The sequence below is a fragment of the Lissotriton helveticus genome, chromosome 2_1 (assembly GCF_964261635.1).
Source record: "Lissotriton helveticus chromosome 2_1, aLisHel1.1, whole genome shotgun sequence".
In the NCBI taxonomy this organism is placed as follows: Eukaryota; Metazoa; Chordata; class Amphibia; order Caudata; family Salamandridae; genus Lissotriton; species Lissotriton helveticus.
In genome coordinates this window covers 374,076,635-374,093,145 of record NC_136059.1, presented here as the reverse complement: position 1 = coordinate 374,093,145, position 16,511 = coordinate 374,076,635, and the positions used below count along the sequence as shown (strand labels likewise).

The following is a 16,511-nucleotide window of genomic DNA, read 5'->3' as shown; positions in this document are numbered from 1 at the left end:
GTGTTTCTGTGGTGTGTTTCTGTGGTGTGTATCTGTGGTGTGTGTGTGTTTGCCTGTGTGTGATCGTAATACATACAAATAATTATAGCATACTTACCGCAATTGAATCACAAATGCTTTGTTGTCAATGTACACTGCATCAAGTGGAAGCAGTAGATCTCTTTGCCTACAGCTTTAAGACACAGTGGCTACTTGGGAAATCTTAATGAATCCAATTAAGTGACGGGATTTTGTATTCTGCCACACACAAATCCTATGGGGTTAAGTCATATTAGCTGTGAAAGTGTGGCTCATTTTATTTCAGATTACGGGCCAAATTCACATTTTTTCACGCAACGCAGCTCAGCCACCAAAGTTGCTATACTGTGTTGTGTTAGAGGGAGAGACCACAGCAGTGCCATATTTGTGGTGGACACTACAATATTAACTAAGATATGCTGCTGTTTCTCTATCCCACTGTGGTGCTGCACTTTAGGTTGCATTGTGCCATGCACACATCATTGCATCACAGTACAAGGTTGTGTGCGTGGTGATTAGCATAGGTTGTGTACTGCCAGTGTACCCTTCAAGCCCGAACTATTATTGCTAGGCATAGTTTAAGCTTATCCGAGTTGTATGCGTGTTGTACAGTACAGCTCACATGAAAAGTTGGAAATCTTTGGAGAATAGAAAACATTTTTTTCCGTGTTAAACGTGCCTCTGGGAGTTGTAAATTATTGGTGCAAAGCCCTGTCTATATTTTTTTTAGTAGGTAGGGTTTTATGTCAAAAACTATAGGTGGTTCCATGAAAACAACCATGCCTCACCGCTGGAACGCACCTTGACATAAGGCAAATCCCAGTTGTACAGTGGCGCAAAGTGTTAGTAAATCTAGGCCTATGAAACTACCAATTAAAAGGATGAAAGTATAGCTTGGACATTGCCCTATTGTACAAGACAACAGTCATCATAATTACCTGAAAATTGAAGGAACTGTGAAAGTGCTTCATCAAATACTGTCACATGAACATGAAAAAAGAGCGGCGAGTGTAAGTAGAAAGTGTGCACCCTAAATATTGACCCCAGAATATCATCATCAAGGACAGAATGTCGCAAATAATTTCAGCAGGCATGTAAGTCTAGTTGTTCTATACCTAACCCCACATATATGAACCTACCTTTATATCTTCCGGGTGCATAGCTATGGAAGGAATCAATCAGTCAGGTGGCTTGTAAAGCGCAACTACTCACCCGAGAGGGTCTCAATGTGCTGTAATAAGAAATATATACTTGCCTTTATGCCCTTACCTCAATGTTCTGTCTCGATAATCTTGTACCACGATATTCTGGGGGTTGATATCAAGTAATACAATATAAATAGAGATAGTTGACTGTTTGTAAGGGGAGATTAGAGATATTGGAAAGAAAGGGAAGGCATCACACTGACCATTGAAAATGAAACACAGTGTGCCTCCCCTTTCTAAAAATATAATAGCCACTCCCATTTGCTAAATAAATGAAGAAGAGTACACTAAAAGCAATAGTTAAAGTAAAGGTATTGGGATAACCATTTTGAAAGATAAAATTGTTTAAGACATTGGTGCTATATGTATGTATATAAGTGGGTGGCCTGCTTTCTCTTGAATAAATCCTTTCCCTGCCAGCTTTTCCATGATATGCTACACATTTATCAGGTTTATTTGTCATAGGGCTAGTAAATGTAATCTTGAATGCTGATAAAAGCATGTAGTGTATTGTGCCTCCATTGTGCAGTGCAAATTCCCTGCGAGAACGAGGGGGGTCTATTTAACATATGATGAGAACTAAAAATCATCCAATTTCTGAAGGAAACTACAGAATTGACCGGGTGAATTTCCTCAAATGCAATATCCTTAGAGAATAGAATATTTACATGGTTCATTCTACACTGTATTCAGAGCTTCCTCCAAATTAAGCCCTTAGTAATTTCTCTGTTCCCTTACAGGCTTACCTCTCGGGGTCCTTTTGTTTAGGTGCAGCAAGCTTAATGTGACAACTAACATCAAGATAGGGTCCTCTCTGCCATAGCCTCAATGCTGAATTCCTTGCACCAGGCTACTGGAACGTACCTAAAAATCACCCACATAAAGCAAATACCATTAGCACCCTTTAAGACATACATCTAAGAGATTGCAGGGACATGTGCTATAAAAATGACTAACCAATTTGTATACTTCTTTCTTCAGTTGATCCTGGAAGTTCTGGAGTTATTAAACAAATCATACCATTTGTTAAGGGAGGAACCATTGGTTTTACTACCAAATTGAATGAAAAACTGGCTTCTGACCACAGCACAATTGATGTTGATGACTATGTAGCTTGGGCATCTTCCCTGATAGATGCCCCTGTGGTGATAAAACTGAAGGTAAGGAGGATGGCAGTCATGTTTACCAAGAGGTGAGCTTAACATTTGGATAGGTTTTACTGGTCATGAGAGTGTTCACCATTTTGTTTTGAAATCTTGCAGGGATATTTGCACCACCAGTCGAAACTCTCTCCTGACGCATAGTTATCAGCAGTGCAGTAACTCATTATGACATTTTTAGTGCTCAGCAAATGTTAGAGGTGTCCATATGCCATGCCTGCATTATTGTACAATGCTTCTTTGCTCCACCACAGACTCTCTTAGAACAGGATACACAGTGTACCAAAGGGATAGTGCGAGTGGGGACTCTTCAAAGACAGGTACATTGTTTTAGGACACCTACCAATCACAATATAACCATCAACATTTTTGCAAATTCATAATGAGTCACTGGATCTCAGAACAAGGCTTTAAAAGGCTATTCCAGTTCAGGAGAAAATTCTGTTCTGGTGCTTCGAGGAATTTTGAAAGACATTCCACAACTGCCTATTCCAAGGAGTTTCAGCAGGTTAGAAAAAACTCACTTATTGTTCACTCTCTAGTCCCCAATCGACTTGCGGCTTATTGGTGGAAAGACCCAGCCTCTCCTTATCTGATCTCTTAGATGAAAGCTCATAGGCTTGAGAAAATATATGGCTGCTTCATTCCATGGAAACTAGACATAAACCATGCATAGGACCTGCATCCCAGTTTGAGCACTCTGGGGTGAGGAAGTTGTACTTCTAGAGAAACATCCACTAAGCAGATCTAAAATAATCTGCTCAGATACATTTACCTCAGTCCATGTCTAATGACCTCTTGGAGAAGCACAAAGAATGTGATTCAGAAAACTCTCATTCACTGTCTACCTTTATGAAACACACAAACTGGACATTAGCCTTCTCATGGATCAGATATTCAGTGTGCAGGATAGGTCAAAATCACAACTCCAGTAGTTGCGTGTTTTCCACATGGAAGACAATAGATGACATCACTCGCTCCATTTTTGTTATTTTCCACCAGACATTCTGCAGAGATGTAGCATCCACCTTATAGTCCTCAGTTTTCCTTCATAAAATTCTGGGTTTACAGATCCCTGCTCTAGGAAGCTGGCTCTATATTAAGTGTACTAGAGCGAAGTACACTGTGCAGAGAGTCCAGTGGGTCCCCAATTGGTTTACAGAGGCAAAAGTAGATAATACTAACGCTCTCTTTTGTGGTAGTTCCGGAATGCAGTTAGGCATATCAAAGGGTAGTGCTAAACATTTGTCATACTCACAGAGGCAATAAATGAGGCACACACTCAAAGAATGATTCCGAGACCAAATTAGAAAAACAACACTTCTTTAGAACCAAGAACTTCATTCAAAGATGAGTACTGCTTTCTATAGTAATATTTGCAGGTAATTAAAATGTTTAAACCTGTGCGCTTTTACACACAATGCTATCCTATGGGATGAAAAGTAAAAAATGCATAAAAGTAGGTACTGTTGGTTTCAGGGTTTAGAGTTGTAGTGGGTCAAGGTCCTAAGTACTACCAGCATTTCTTTGGGAACCGCCTAGGTTCTACCGAGAGCAAGGTACTGCTGAGGCTGGCATCTGGCGTGCTACGGTGAAGTGGGGCCACCTAAAACAGGCTGCACAGCGGGACTTACAGACAAATCCGAGGGCTCCTAAACAGGGGCTTAGGTCGAAAGCAGACTTGGAGCAAGGGGGCACAGCCAGTTCATCAGGACCCAGGCTGGGCGACTCAGGTGCTGAGTGGTTAAGTCCGTTATTAAACAAGGGTAAACCCAAAAGGCCCTGGGACCTGGGTACTAAGCAATATATAAACACAGTGGTCCCAGAGAAAAGGAACAACTAACACAGAATAGAAGAGAATCAAAAAACCATATTTGAAAGTCACAGTGTTTATTAATCACAGTGTGACTAGTTGCAAAAGTTCAGAATATTCAATACACAGTAAATACACGTGCCCTGAAAGGGGGGGGGGGAAAGGGGAGGGAAGGGGTGAGTGATGGAAGTGTGATAGGACTTAGTGATAAACAAAGCGGTCAAAGAACCATATGTACAATAAAAATATTCGCAAGGGCTAATATATAATGACCAACAAATGTATCAAATACACAGAGAAAAATCAAGCAGCACCATGCACCTAATATCAAAAATAAATCAAGTATATAGGCTAGGGCTGGCTGTATGTAATGATGTCGACGTTTCGACCCCAAGGTGGGAGGAAATATCTGTAAGGTCTCAAAGCGGGGTCTTCCTCAGGACGGAAGGGGAGGGGCAGGAAGAAAGGAAAACGAACCTGAGGGCAAGATAAAAAATGTATAAGCTGGTGGTGCAGCGCTAATCAGTTTATTTCATAGTGGCAGAAAATCTAAATATCATACCGGATAGAGTGGTGGGTATCAGGGCGCCTTAGGAGTTAGAACTGCGTCCCTTATTCAACTTGGAGAAGAAAATTAATCGTCTCTCCATTCACAGTAGCTTAAAATAGATTAGCATATTTCATTTTAGTACTTATTTATAAAAACAAATTGCGAAGGAAAAATGGGAAATAGAGAAGACTTTCATAATGTGTATAAGTCATGTCATTATTACGTAGTAGATTAGGCATCAATGAAGATTGCCACAGGGGGAAGAATCGGCCCTGGAAAACAAACGTGAGACATACATAAGGGCGGGACTTGTAAAAAACGCCGAATAAAGTCGTGCAGAGCGTTCGATAGATGTGTCATGGAAAACATTCGAGAAAGTCTTTACCTGTCAACAGAAAACCGTCCGGTTGCTCTGTTAATGCATGAATGGGTGTGCCAGAGTTGAAAACAAAATATCAAATGCAGGCGGCCGGCAAGGACATATAAATACGTCAGAGCGTACCGGGAAATGCAACGCGGTACGTATAGGGATAGAAAAAAGACTCTGGGCAAGTGCCTTGGTGTACAATGGAATTGTTCGGAAAAACGAATAAATGACTAAATTGCAGCAATACTATAGTCGCCCAGGCGCCACAATTGTAGTATGTAAAAGGGCCAATAAAAGACCAAAACTTCTCTTAGAGAGGTATTATCTCCTAATGCCAAATACTGTTCAACATATCGCCAAGCATGGCCAAGTGACAATGTAAATCACACATAAGCCGTCCATTAATGCAAAAAACGGGGGCCCATCAAACACAATGATCAAGTCGCCCATATCAACATTATTGGCAATCAAATGGCTATGAAACAAAGTTTAAATAGAACCCACAATAGATGTATGCATGTGATATCATAGGCAAGATTAAGACACTAAGAACAGGGAGGGGACCTGCGAAACATTGTGGTCAAGCCTCCACGATTTTTTACTGGGGAGCATAGTCCATATTATCAAAGAGATAAGAACAGGGAGGGGACCTGCGAAACATTGCGGTCAAGCCTCCACGATTTTTTACTGGGGAGCATAGTACATATTATCAAAGAGATATTCGCAGTATAGATCAGGTGTGCACTTCCCAACATGGGAGTGAAGACACCTTCAAATTCTAAACAGATAGAGGTATGTAGACAGGTAGAGTGTATATGTAACTGCTCATCATGTACAAAAGTTGCTAATTGTGTGAAACTGCTTTCACTCTCATTAAGCCCATTATTAATGGAGTCAAAATGGAACATCCATTTAGATTCACGTAGAGTTAGTAAATGGCTTATATTCCCGCCCCTTGGTCCAAGCATTATGTTCTCCAGTACAATCCAAACAAAGTTGTCAGGGGAATGACCTTTTTCTCTGAAATGATTGACCAATGGTGCCCCTATTGTTTCGCATCGAATGCGGCTGCTATGTTGCAGAATGCGGCTTTTAATCTTTTGTTGAGTTTGGCCAATGTAAATTTTTTCACACGGGCATTCAATTCCATAAATAACATCTTCAGTGTTACAGTTGGTATGTGACTTAAGTGTGATACAATGTCCCTTAAAGTTGAACTGCTTAGTCTGTATGGTCTGAGGGCAAGCTTTGCATCGTCCACAGCGGTAGTGGCCTACAACAGGAGGTAGATTCCATGCGCATAGTAGAGAGTGAGGAGCAGGTGGGTCCAGAAATGATCTGACCACATGGTCCTTTATACTTTTCCCTTTCTTGAAGGAATGCATCGGTGGGGGCTCTTGCGAAATTTCATCTGCGACCAGATGCCAATGCTTATTCACGATTTTCTTGATTGCATTGCTTTGTGTAGAAAAAGTTGTGATGCAAATTAGTCGTTGTTCAGAGACTCTTTTATCTTTAGGCACAAGTAAGGTCTCACGAGGATTGAACCAGGCTCGTTTTCTGGCTTTATTAATCAAGCGCTTAGGATAACCACGTGCCAGTAGCCGCGTTACCAGTATTTCGGATTCCTCCATATAGTGCTATTTGGGTGAGCAGTTTCTTCGAATTCGGAGGAACTGCCCGAAGGGCAGATTGTCACGCAATCCCCGGGGGTGGTGGCTGTCGTATTTTAGAAGCGAATTGCGATCCATAGGTTTCCGGAATAGCGTGGTAAAGAGTCGGCCATCATGTGCATAGATAGTCACATCCAGAAAGTTGACTTTCTCTGAGTCAGAGGTTACGGTGAATTTGATGTCATTTGATCGATTATTCAACCATCCATGAAAATCCGTCAATTCAATTGTGGTACCTTTCCAGATGAGCAGGATGTCATCTATGTATCGCATCCATAATGACACATTCGCACAAAAGGGGTTGCAGGGTGTTAAAACATACTGAGCTTCATATGCTGCCATGAAGATTATATCCAAATCCGGTGCGAAGGTGCCCCCCATAGCCACCCCCTTAGTCTGAAGATAAAACTGATTTTCAAAAATGAATTTTTTTTTCTTCATCGCTATTCTCAGTAACGCAATTATGAATTCGGTTGGTACCACCATTGGGGCAGGTCGTTGGTCCAAGGCCGCCGTCATCACTTCTAGTGCTGCATCCTGTGGTATACTTGTATAAAGTGAAACAATGTCACATGTTACCAGTAGTTCATTGTATTTATCAAAAGGACGGCCCTCCACAAGGTTGATAGTTTGCATAGTGTCCCTTAAATAGGTACTTGTCTGTTCCGCTATAGATTTCAAAAAGAAATCTATGTAGCGACCCACCGGTTCCAGCATTGATCCGCAACCAGATACAATTGGTCGGCCTGGTGGTTTTTGGGCGTCCTTATGTATCTTCGGTAATGTATAGATTGTGGGCAATCGAGGATTTTTTTGATTGAGAAACTGAAATTCATGGTCAGACAGGAAACCCGAGTCTAGACCCTCCTGGGTGATTCTTAGTATTTCTTGGGCTAGTTCAAGGGAGGGATACGAAAGTAGTCTTTTGTAACTGGAACCATTGTTGAGTTGGTTAAGAATCTCTTCCTTATATTGTGCAACGTCCTGCACCACAATGGCCCCACCCTTATCTGCGGGTTTGATTATCACCTCCTTATTTTCTTTGAGAGCCAATAGTGCTGTCTTCTCAGTACGGGAGATGTTATATTTAGAATATTTATGATTCTTCAGAATATTAGCCACATCTCTCAATACCACAGATTCGTAGGCAAGGATTTTGTTGGACATCGCATACGTGGGAGGGACAAACGTAGAGGGTGTGCGGAGTCCCGTCACTGATGGTTTCATTTGATATGTGGAGTTCCGATAGAAATACCTCAGGCGGATCTTACGAAAGAAACCACAGAGTTCTGTCTTTAGCAGGAACTTATTTGCCGGTGATGTAGGCACGAAGGATAAGCCCTTATTCAAGACTTTTAGCTCTTCTTCACGTAAAGCATATGTTGAGATGTTAATCACAGGGCTGGGTGTAGTCACTACCATCTGTAAGTCTTCCTGCGGGTGGTTCGTTCCCCGTGTTCCTCCGGCGTGAAATGTACCTGCTTCTGCGTCGTTCCTCTGCCTCCATCCCAATTCGACTGGTTGTTTTGTTGGCCTCTCGATGTTCCTCGGGGCCAAGTATTCCCCCTGCCTCGGAGCGGTCGCCATTGGCCCTGCCCTAAAAAAGGCGGATATTGTGGTGGATAGTAAAAATTAGGGAAGCCGTATGCCCCGCTAGGACCCGATTGGTCAGTCTCGTCGTCTGAACTGTAGGAAGAGTCGGAGAAAGTGGTGTAATTGCGTCTACCTCTGAAGTTACCTCGGCCTCGATTGGTGAAACGGCCCTGATTATCTTGTCGATAGTAGTCCTCCTGGAGATAAGGATAGATTTTCTTCTTATCAAAGAGCCGAATATCGCGTGCCAGTTTCTCCAATTTCTTATTTTGTGTAGTTACATCAAAATCTTTCAAGGTTGTATCGTGCCGAGCCAGGGCTTCCTTGGCATTAGTCAGAGTCGAATCACCCATGATCTCAGCTCATAGGGCAGCAATCTCTTTAGTTAAGAATTATAATAATCCACATTTGTATAGCGCACAATCACCCGTAAGGGTCTCTAGGCGCTGGGGGCCGTCGGGAAGATTAAGCAAGCTATTGCCCAGAGTCACATGGTGCTGGGCTAACCTGCCGCCGGAGCCGGGGATCGAACCCTGATCCCCAGATTCCAGCGTCAGTCGCCCTGGCCGCGGCGCCACACCTCTCACCTTATACCTGTTCAGCCGCAGTTTCAACCCCCAGCACCATCCAATGGCGCGAGCAATTGTTGGCCACGTAACTGAAGCCTTCCCTAAATTTGGGGATATTTACAAAGATAGCAGGCTCAATCTTAATTTGTAGCCCTACAGGAATGATGTTAGCCAGGAGGTATCGAGAAAGAAGGTGGCCATGGAGTTTGGTCCTTATTAGTTTCTTTTCAAGGCGTTCCAATTTTAAAAGTTTGTCATTTAAAGTAAAGTCTACCGTCAGTGTGTTGACTGATAGAAAGGCGTTGTTAGGGTCCCTTAGGAGATTGTCTATGTATGTCTCAGTATAAGAAAGAAGTTCACTTTCCACCATAATGTGTGATCATGAAAGAATCAGAAAGAAAGACAGGAAAACTTAGCAGGCATGCGCCTGCACGAAGTACGTTATTAAACAAGGGTAAACCCAAAAGGCCCTGGAACCTGGGTACTAAGCAATATATAAACACAGTGGTCCATATTTGAAAGTCACAGTGTTTATTAATCACAGTGTGACTAGTTGCGTCCTTTTGATAAATACAATGAACTACTGGTAACATGTGACATTGTTTCACTTTATACAAGTATACCACAGGATGCAGCACTAGAAGTGATGACGGCGGCCTTGGACCAACGACCTGCCCCAATGGTGGTACCAACCGAATTCATAATTGCGTTACTGAGAATAGCGATGAAGACATTTTTTTTCATTTTTGAAAAACAGTTTTATCTTCAGACTAAGGGGGTGGCTATGGGGGCCACCTTTGCACCGGATTTGGCTATAATCTTCATGGCAGCATATGAAGCTCAGTATGTTTTAACACCCTGCAACCCCTTTTGTGCGAATGTGTCATTATGGATGCGATACATAGATGACATCCTGCTCATCTGGAAAGGTACCACAATTGAATTGACGGATTTTCATGGATGGTTGAATAATCGATCAAATGACATCAAATTCACCGTAACCTCTGACTCAGAGAAAGTCAACTTTCTGGATGTGACTATCTATGCACATGACGGCCGACTCTGTACCACGCTATTCCGGAAACCTATGGATCGCAATTCGCTTCTAAAATACGACAGCCACCACCCCCGGGGATTGCGTGACAATCTGCCCTTCGGGCAGTTCCTCCGAATTCGAAGAAACTGCTCACTCAAAGAGCACTATATGGAGGAATCCGAAATACTGGTAACGCGGCTACTGGCACGTGGTTATCCTAAGCGATTGATTAATAAAGCCAGAAAACGAGCCTGGTTCAATCCTCGTGAGACCTTACTTGTGCCTAAAGATAAAAGAGTCTCTGAACAATGACTAATTTGCGTCACAACTTTTTCTACACAAAGCAATGCAATCAAGAAAATCGTGAATAAGCATTGGCATCTGGTCGCAGATGAAATTTCGCAAGAGCCCCCACCGATGCATTCCTTCAAGAAAGGGAAAAGTATAAAGGACCATGTGGTCAGATCATTTCTGGACCCACCTGCTCCTCACTCTCTACTATCCGCATGGAATCTACCTCCTGTTGTAGGCCACTACCACTGTGGACGATGCAAAGATTGCCCTCAGACCATACAGACTAAGCAGTTCAACTTTAAGGGACATTGTATCACACTTAAGTCACATACCAACTGTAACACTGAAAATGTTATTTATAGAATTGTATGTCCGTGTGAAAAAAATTACATTGGCCAAACTCAACAAAAGATTAAAAGCCGCCTTCTGCAACATAGCAGCCGCATTCGATGCGAAACAATAGGGACACCATTGGTCAATCATTTCAGAGAAAAAGGTCATTCCCCTGACAACTTTGTTTGGATTGTACTGGAGAAAATAATGCTTGGACCAAGAAGCGGGAATATAAGCCATTTACTAACTCTACGTGAATCTAAATGGATGTTCCATTTTGACTCCATTAATAATGGGCTTAATGAGAGTGAAAGCAGTTTCACACAATTAGCAACTTTGTGTACATGATGAGCAGTTACATATACACTTTACCTGTCTACATACCTCTATCTGTTTAGAATTTGAAGGTGTCTTCACTCCCATGTTGGGAAGTGCACACCTGATCTATACTGCGAATATCTCTTTGATAATATGTACTATGCTCCCCAGTAAAAAATCGTGGAGGCTTGACCGCAATGTTTCGCAGGTCCCCTCCCTGTTCTTATCTCTTTGATAATATGGACTATGCTCCCCAGTAAAAAATCGTGGAGGCTTGACCGCAATGTTTCGCAGGTCCCCTCCCTGTTCTTAGTATCTTTATCTTGCCTATGATATCACATGCATACATCTATTGTGGGTTCTATTTAAACTTTGTTTCATAGCCATTTGATTGCCAATAATGCTGATATGGGCGACTTGATCATTGTGTTTGATGGATCCCCGTTTTTTGCATTAATGGACGGCTTATGTGTGATTTACATTGTCACTTGGCCATGCTTGGCGATATGTTGAACAGTATTTGGCATTAGGAGGTAATACCTCTTTAAGAGAAGTTTTGGTCTTTTATTGGCCCTTTTACATACTACAATTGTGGCGCCTGGGCGACTATAGTATTGCTGCAATTTAGTCATTTATTCGTTTTTCCGAACAATTCCATTGTACACCAAGGCACTTGCCCAGAGTCTTTTTTCTATCCCTACACGTACCGCGTTGCATTTCCCGGTACACTCTGACGTATTTATATGTCCTTGCCGGCCGCCCGCATTTGATATTTTGTTTTCAACTCTATCGCACCCATTCATGCATTAACAGAGCAACCGGACGGTTTTCTGTTGACAGGTAAAGACTTTCTCGAATGTTTTCCATGACACATCTATCGAACGCTCTGCACGACTTTATTCGGCGTTTTTTACAAGTCCCGCCCTTATGTATGTCTGACGTTTGTTTTCCAGGGCCGATTCTTCCCCCTGTGGCAATCTTCATTGATGCCTAATCTACTACGTAATAATGACATTAGTTATACACATTATGTAAGTCTTCTCTATTTTCCATTTTTCCTTCCCAATTTGTTTTTATAAATAAGTACTAAAATGAAATATGCTAATCTATTTGCAGCTACTGTGAATGGAGAGACGATTAATTTTCTTCTCCAAGTTGAATAAGGGACGCAGTTCTAACTTTCTAACTCCTAAGGCACCCTGATACCCACCACTCTATCCGGTATGATATTTAGATTTTCTGCCACTATGAAATAAACTGAGTAGCGCTGCACCACCAGCTTATACATTTTTTATCTTGCCCTCAGGTTCGTGCTCCTTTCTTCCTGCCCCTCCACTTCCGTCCTGAGGAAGACCCCGCTTTGAGACCTTACAGATATTTCCTCCCACCTTGGGGTCGAAACGTCGACATCATTACATACAGCCAGCCCTAACCCATATACTTGATTTATTTTTGATATTAGGTGCATGGTGCTGCTTGATTTTTCTCTGTGTATTTGATACATTTGTTGGGCATTATATATTAGCCCTTGTGAATATTTTTATTGTACATATGGTTCTTTGACCGCTTTGTTTATCACTAAGTCCTATCACACTTCCATCACTCACCCCTTCCCTCCCCTTCCCCCCCCCTTTCAGGGCACGTGTATTTACTGTGTATTGAATATTCTGAACTTTTGCAACTAGTCACACTGTGATTAATAAACACTGTGACTTTCAAATATGGTTTTTTGATTCTCTTCTATTCTGTGTTAGTTGCTCCTTTTCTCTGGGACCACTGTGTTTAAATATTGAGTGGTTAAGTCCGCTCGGCTGGGTGCACAAAGAGGCACCTTCTGGTCAGGAACAAATAGCTGGCAGGGGAAAAAATCATAGCGGCTGGGCCACTCTCAAAGTGGGTTTCTGTGATGCTGACATCCCTCGACGGCTGCTTGGTCCTGATGTAGTTAGAGTCCGAATGGACTCTCACTGTTAGTGTTTGGTGCAGGGCATCCCGTCCCCATGGAGGTTGGTGCTGCACGGCTCTGGTTGGTACTGGTGACTTCACTCTAGGTGGGAAGACTCATCAGACCTTCCAGAGCATGAGTACATTCTCCTGGTTGTCTGTGGCATAGGTCAGGCCGGGGGGCTGCAAAGCAATAACTCCTCTACTCCAAAGGAGACTGTTGTTGGTTTTCGAAGTGGTGGCAGGCTACCCAAGGCTTTTGTAGTTCCCCAGCCCACAGGACGAGTCACGCTATTGCGATTGTCAAGAGAGGACTGAGGATGGCAGGGTTTTGCGGCAAAGTGCAACGTTCTGCTGTAGTTGTCACCAGGCAGTGACTCTTCTTTGTCCTTCTGTTGATCCGTCGATTCTAAGTGATTGGCTTCAGGGATGCCACCTAAATATTCAATTTTGGGGCATTTACGGGGAGTGACAATGGGCTACCTACCTTAAGGGTGTTTACACACTCTATATGGCCACTTCCTGTGGAAAGTGGTATACCCCTGACCCTAGAATGCTAAAACTGGAGTAGAAGACTATGCCTTCATGTTATTTCTCAGTAGCAAGCACTAACTCGAATGAGAAATCCAAGGAACATATTTAATTGAATGCCATTTTTCACTAACATAAGAAAACCTTTCTTACATTTGTGGACAGTGGAAGGTATGTTATGTTAATACAGACAGCCAACATCTCTGTGGAAATCAATGTGTGCATTCTCACTAAGCATGATTGCTGACAGAAGAGGTGATCGTCAAAGTTGCTACAGGCAAATCTAACAATGACCTTCATAGAACAAACTGCTTTAATGCTCTATTCAGGGTCAGAATTATATACACTTTGCTGGGTAATTGCTGAAGGTTTTTTTGTGTATAATGGAAGGAGCTTAGGTTGTCAGTATTGGCAGAATTACTTAGTAACTGAAATTCTGATGGATACTCAGATTCCTCACTTTTGGAATATCCCTGGTGCCAGACTGGATCCGGAAGAGTTTTCAGCCTGGGTCCTCCGTGCAAGAAGGTGGCATCATTCTGCTCTGTGTCAACTCCACTCTGTCCAAACATTTTGGTGGTTTCCACATAAAAGCAGCACCCTAGAAAGCTGAAGTCAGTTCCTTTCTGTTCGCGGCATATGAGCTTCAGATTACACACTGTGCATAGATCGCCACCTAGTGTTGAGCCCGGATGTTTGCAGTTTGTTTTTGTCCTGAAAAGTTCTTTGGAAGTCACAAGATAGGTGACTCCTCCTTTGGGCTACATTGCGCATGGGCATCGGCTCCATCCTCAGATTGTTTTTTTCCGCCACCGGGCTCGGGTGTGTTTCCTGCACTCCGGTTTGGAATCGAATTTCCTTCAGCGGCAATCCTCGCCCAGTTTGACGGTATTGTTTTGATCGCGCTCCCCATCGACGCGATTCTTCACCACTTCGAAGTCTTCAATTCCGGTCGTTGACGAAGGCCTTCGGGCCTACCTGGGCCTTACTCTTTGGCTCATGGAAAGGATGCCATTCAAGAAGTGTCCTCAATGTGGGTCAAAGTTTCCCCACACAGATCTACATGAGGTGTGCAACCTTTGCCTCTCACCAGAGCACGAGGCCAAAGACTGTTCCGTTTGTGCTTCTTTCCGCTCCAAGAAGACAATTCAGGGCCGACGAGCTCGAAGAACCATGCTCGCTCATCCGCTTCAATCCCCGATGACATCTTTGAAGAGGGCGTCGATTTTCCAGAACACCGCGGGCCGAAGAAAGTGCCAGCTCCTCTGATGCCAAAGACTCAGACGTCGAGGACATCACTCCAGCTCAACGGGTCATAAGTAAGAACGTCGACCCCAACCCTTCCTCAACACCCTCAAAAAAGGCTTCGGTCACACCCTCACCTTTGGGCCCGGGTGCACACTGAGAGATTGCTTCCCACGCCCTGCCTTCGGGCCCAGCAAAGAAGCCTACTGAGCCTTCAGGCGGCTCGGGCTCGAGTCAGCCTCTTCCCGGTGCCGATCCCATACCGACACCAAAAAAGAACCCATCTTCCTCAGCCACGCCGACCGCTGCTCCGACACCCAAGCACTCAGCGCCGAAGACTGGCACTGGCTCATCGATGCCAAACCCGCACTCGGAGCCGAGTAAAAAAACGCCTAAAGGTCCCGACTCTTCGGAACCAAAAAAAAACCCAGAACCGAAAAAACACATTCCGGTAAAAGACATTTCGAAAGGTCATAGTTCCAAGCCAAAAGACCCTAGACCAGCTACCGGGTCGGTGCCAAAAAAACCTTTGGAACCAAAAACTTAGACGCCAAAGGATCTGCCCTACACAGAAGAGCTTCTTACACCAGATCCTACTCAATAGACTCTTGTAAAGGATCCTAAGACTGGCCAACTAGTTCTTAGCTCCAAGACGAGACCACTAGAGGTGCCTGCAACTCCTCCTCTTCCAAAAAAGAAAAGAGACATTGCAACCTCTCCATTAAGGGTCCCTTCTCCACCACCTCCCCATACTATTCCTCCTCCTACACCTCCTCCACCACATCATTCGCCTACACCATTCACCAATCCAGATGATTATGTAAATACAGACTCTGATGACACAGGTGGGGGTGCACATGACTCAGTAGGGACCAATAGTCCTCCTCAGTCACCTAATCCATGAGATGATAATAACACCTGTGATGTGCCTTACGTCCCTCAAGACGATGTATATCCTTCCAGGCCTTCCCCACTAGAGGACACTATAGGTTTTAATCTACTAGTCCAGAGAGTTGCTCAGTACCATGGGGTTGACTTGCACACCAATGCTGTGGAGGAAGATTTCGTATTGGACACTTTTGATACTACACAAAGGTCCACTGCCATTTTGCCAATGCTTAAAGGGGTCATTAAGCACGCAACAGAGGTATTTAAAGATCCTGTCAGGGCTCGGGTTCTCAACCCTCGCATTGAGAAAAAATACAAAGCTGCCCCTACAGATCCAGTTTACATTATAGGTCCAGCATCCCTAGATTCTTTACTAGTATCTAATGCACGTAAACATGCTAATTCACAAACATCAGGTGAGGCCTCACTACCAGATAAGGCATCTAAACTCCTTGACGCCTCTGGTAAACGCACAGCGTCACAGGCAGCTACCATATAAATGTGTAAATGTAAATGTGGGATACTTATAAAGCGCACTGTTACTCTACCCGAGTGTCCTGGCGCTGTAGACCGCTGGGGAACCCGCCCTGGTTTTACCTGTGAGATGGTCCCTTTCTGGGTATCTCCAGGGTGAAACCAGGCATCCCCGGCATCTGTGGGGGGCCGTTGTAGAGATGAGGCAAGCTTAATGCCCAGAGTTACAGAGTGTGTTTCCTGGTTAGAGTAGGCACTGAGGCGAGAATTATCGAGTCCGTAGACCCTGGTCCAAGACCCTGCCACGTCGGGAATTGAACCCTGGTCCCGGGCCGTTCTCTGCTTACAGGTCTGCTGCCTCTAACCAGTGAGCCACACCTCTCCACATGGCGCGTTGCCAATACTCAAGCGCTATTGGCAAGATATGACAGGGCACATTATGATGAACTAGAATCCATAATGCAGCATCTACCAGATAAATATAAAAACCGGGCCAATGA

The 16,511-nt window shown here is 43.7% G+C and overlaps 1 protein-coding gene across 1 annotated transcript in view; it reads left to right on the top strand.

Moving 5' to 3' along the window:
• The window catches only part of C9 (complement C9), a 197,202-nt gene that overhangs the window by 147,690 nt on the left and 33,001 nt on the right, over positions 1–16,511 (top strand). Inside the window, exon 9 of the mRNA XM_078674992.1 lies at positions 2,205–2,383. Coding sequence (XP_078531118.1) covers positions 2,205–2,383 — 179 coding nt within the window. The remainder of the gene's footprint in view (positions 1–2,204; positions 2,384–16,511) is intronic.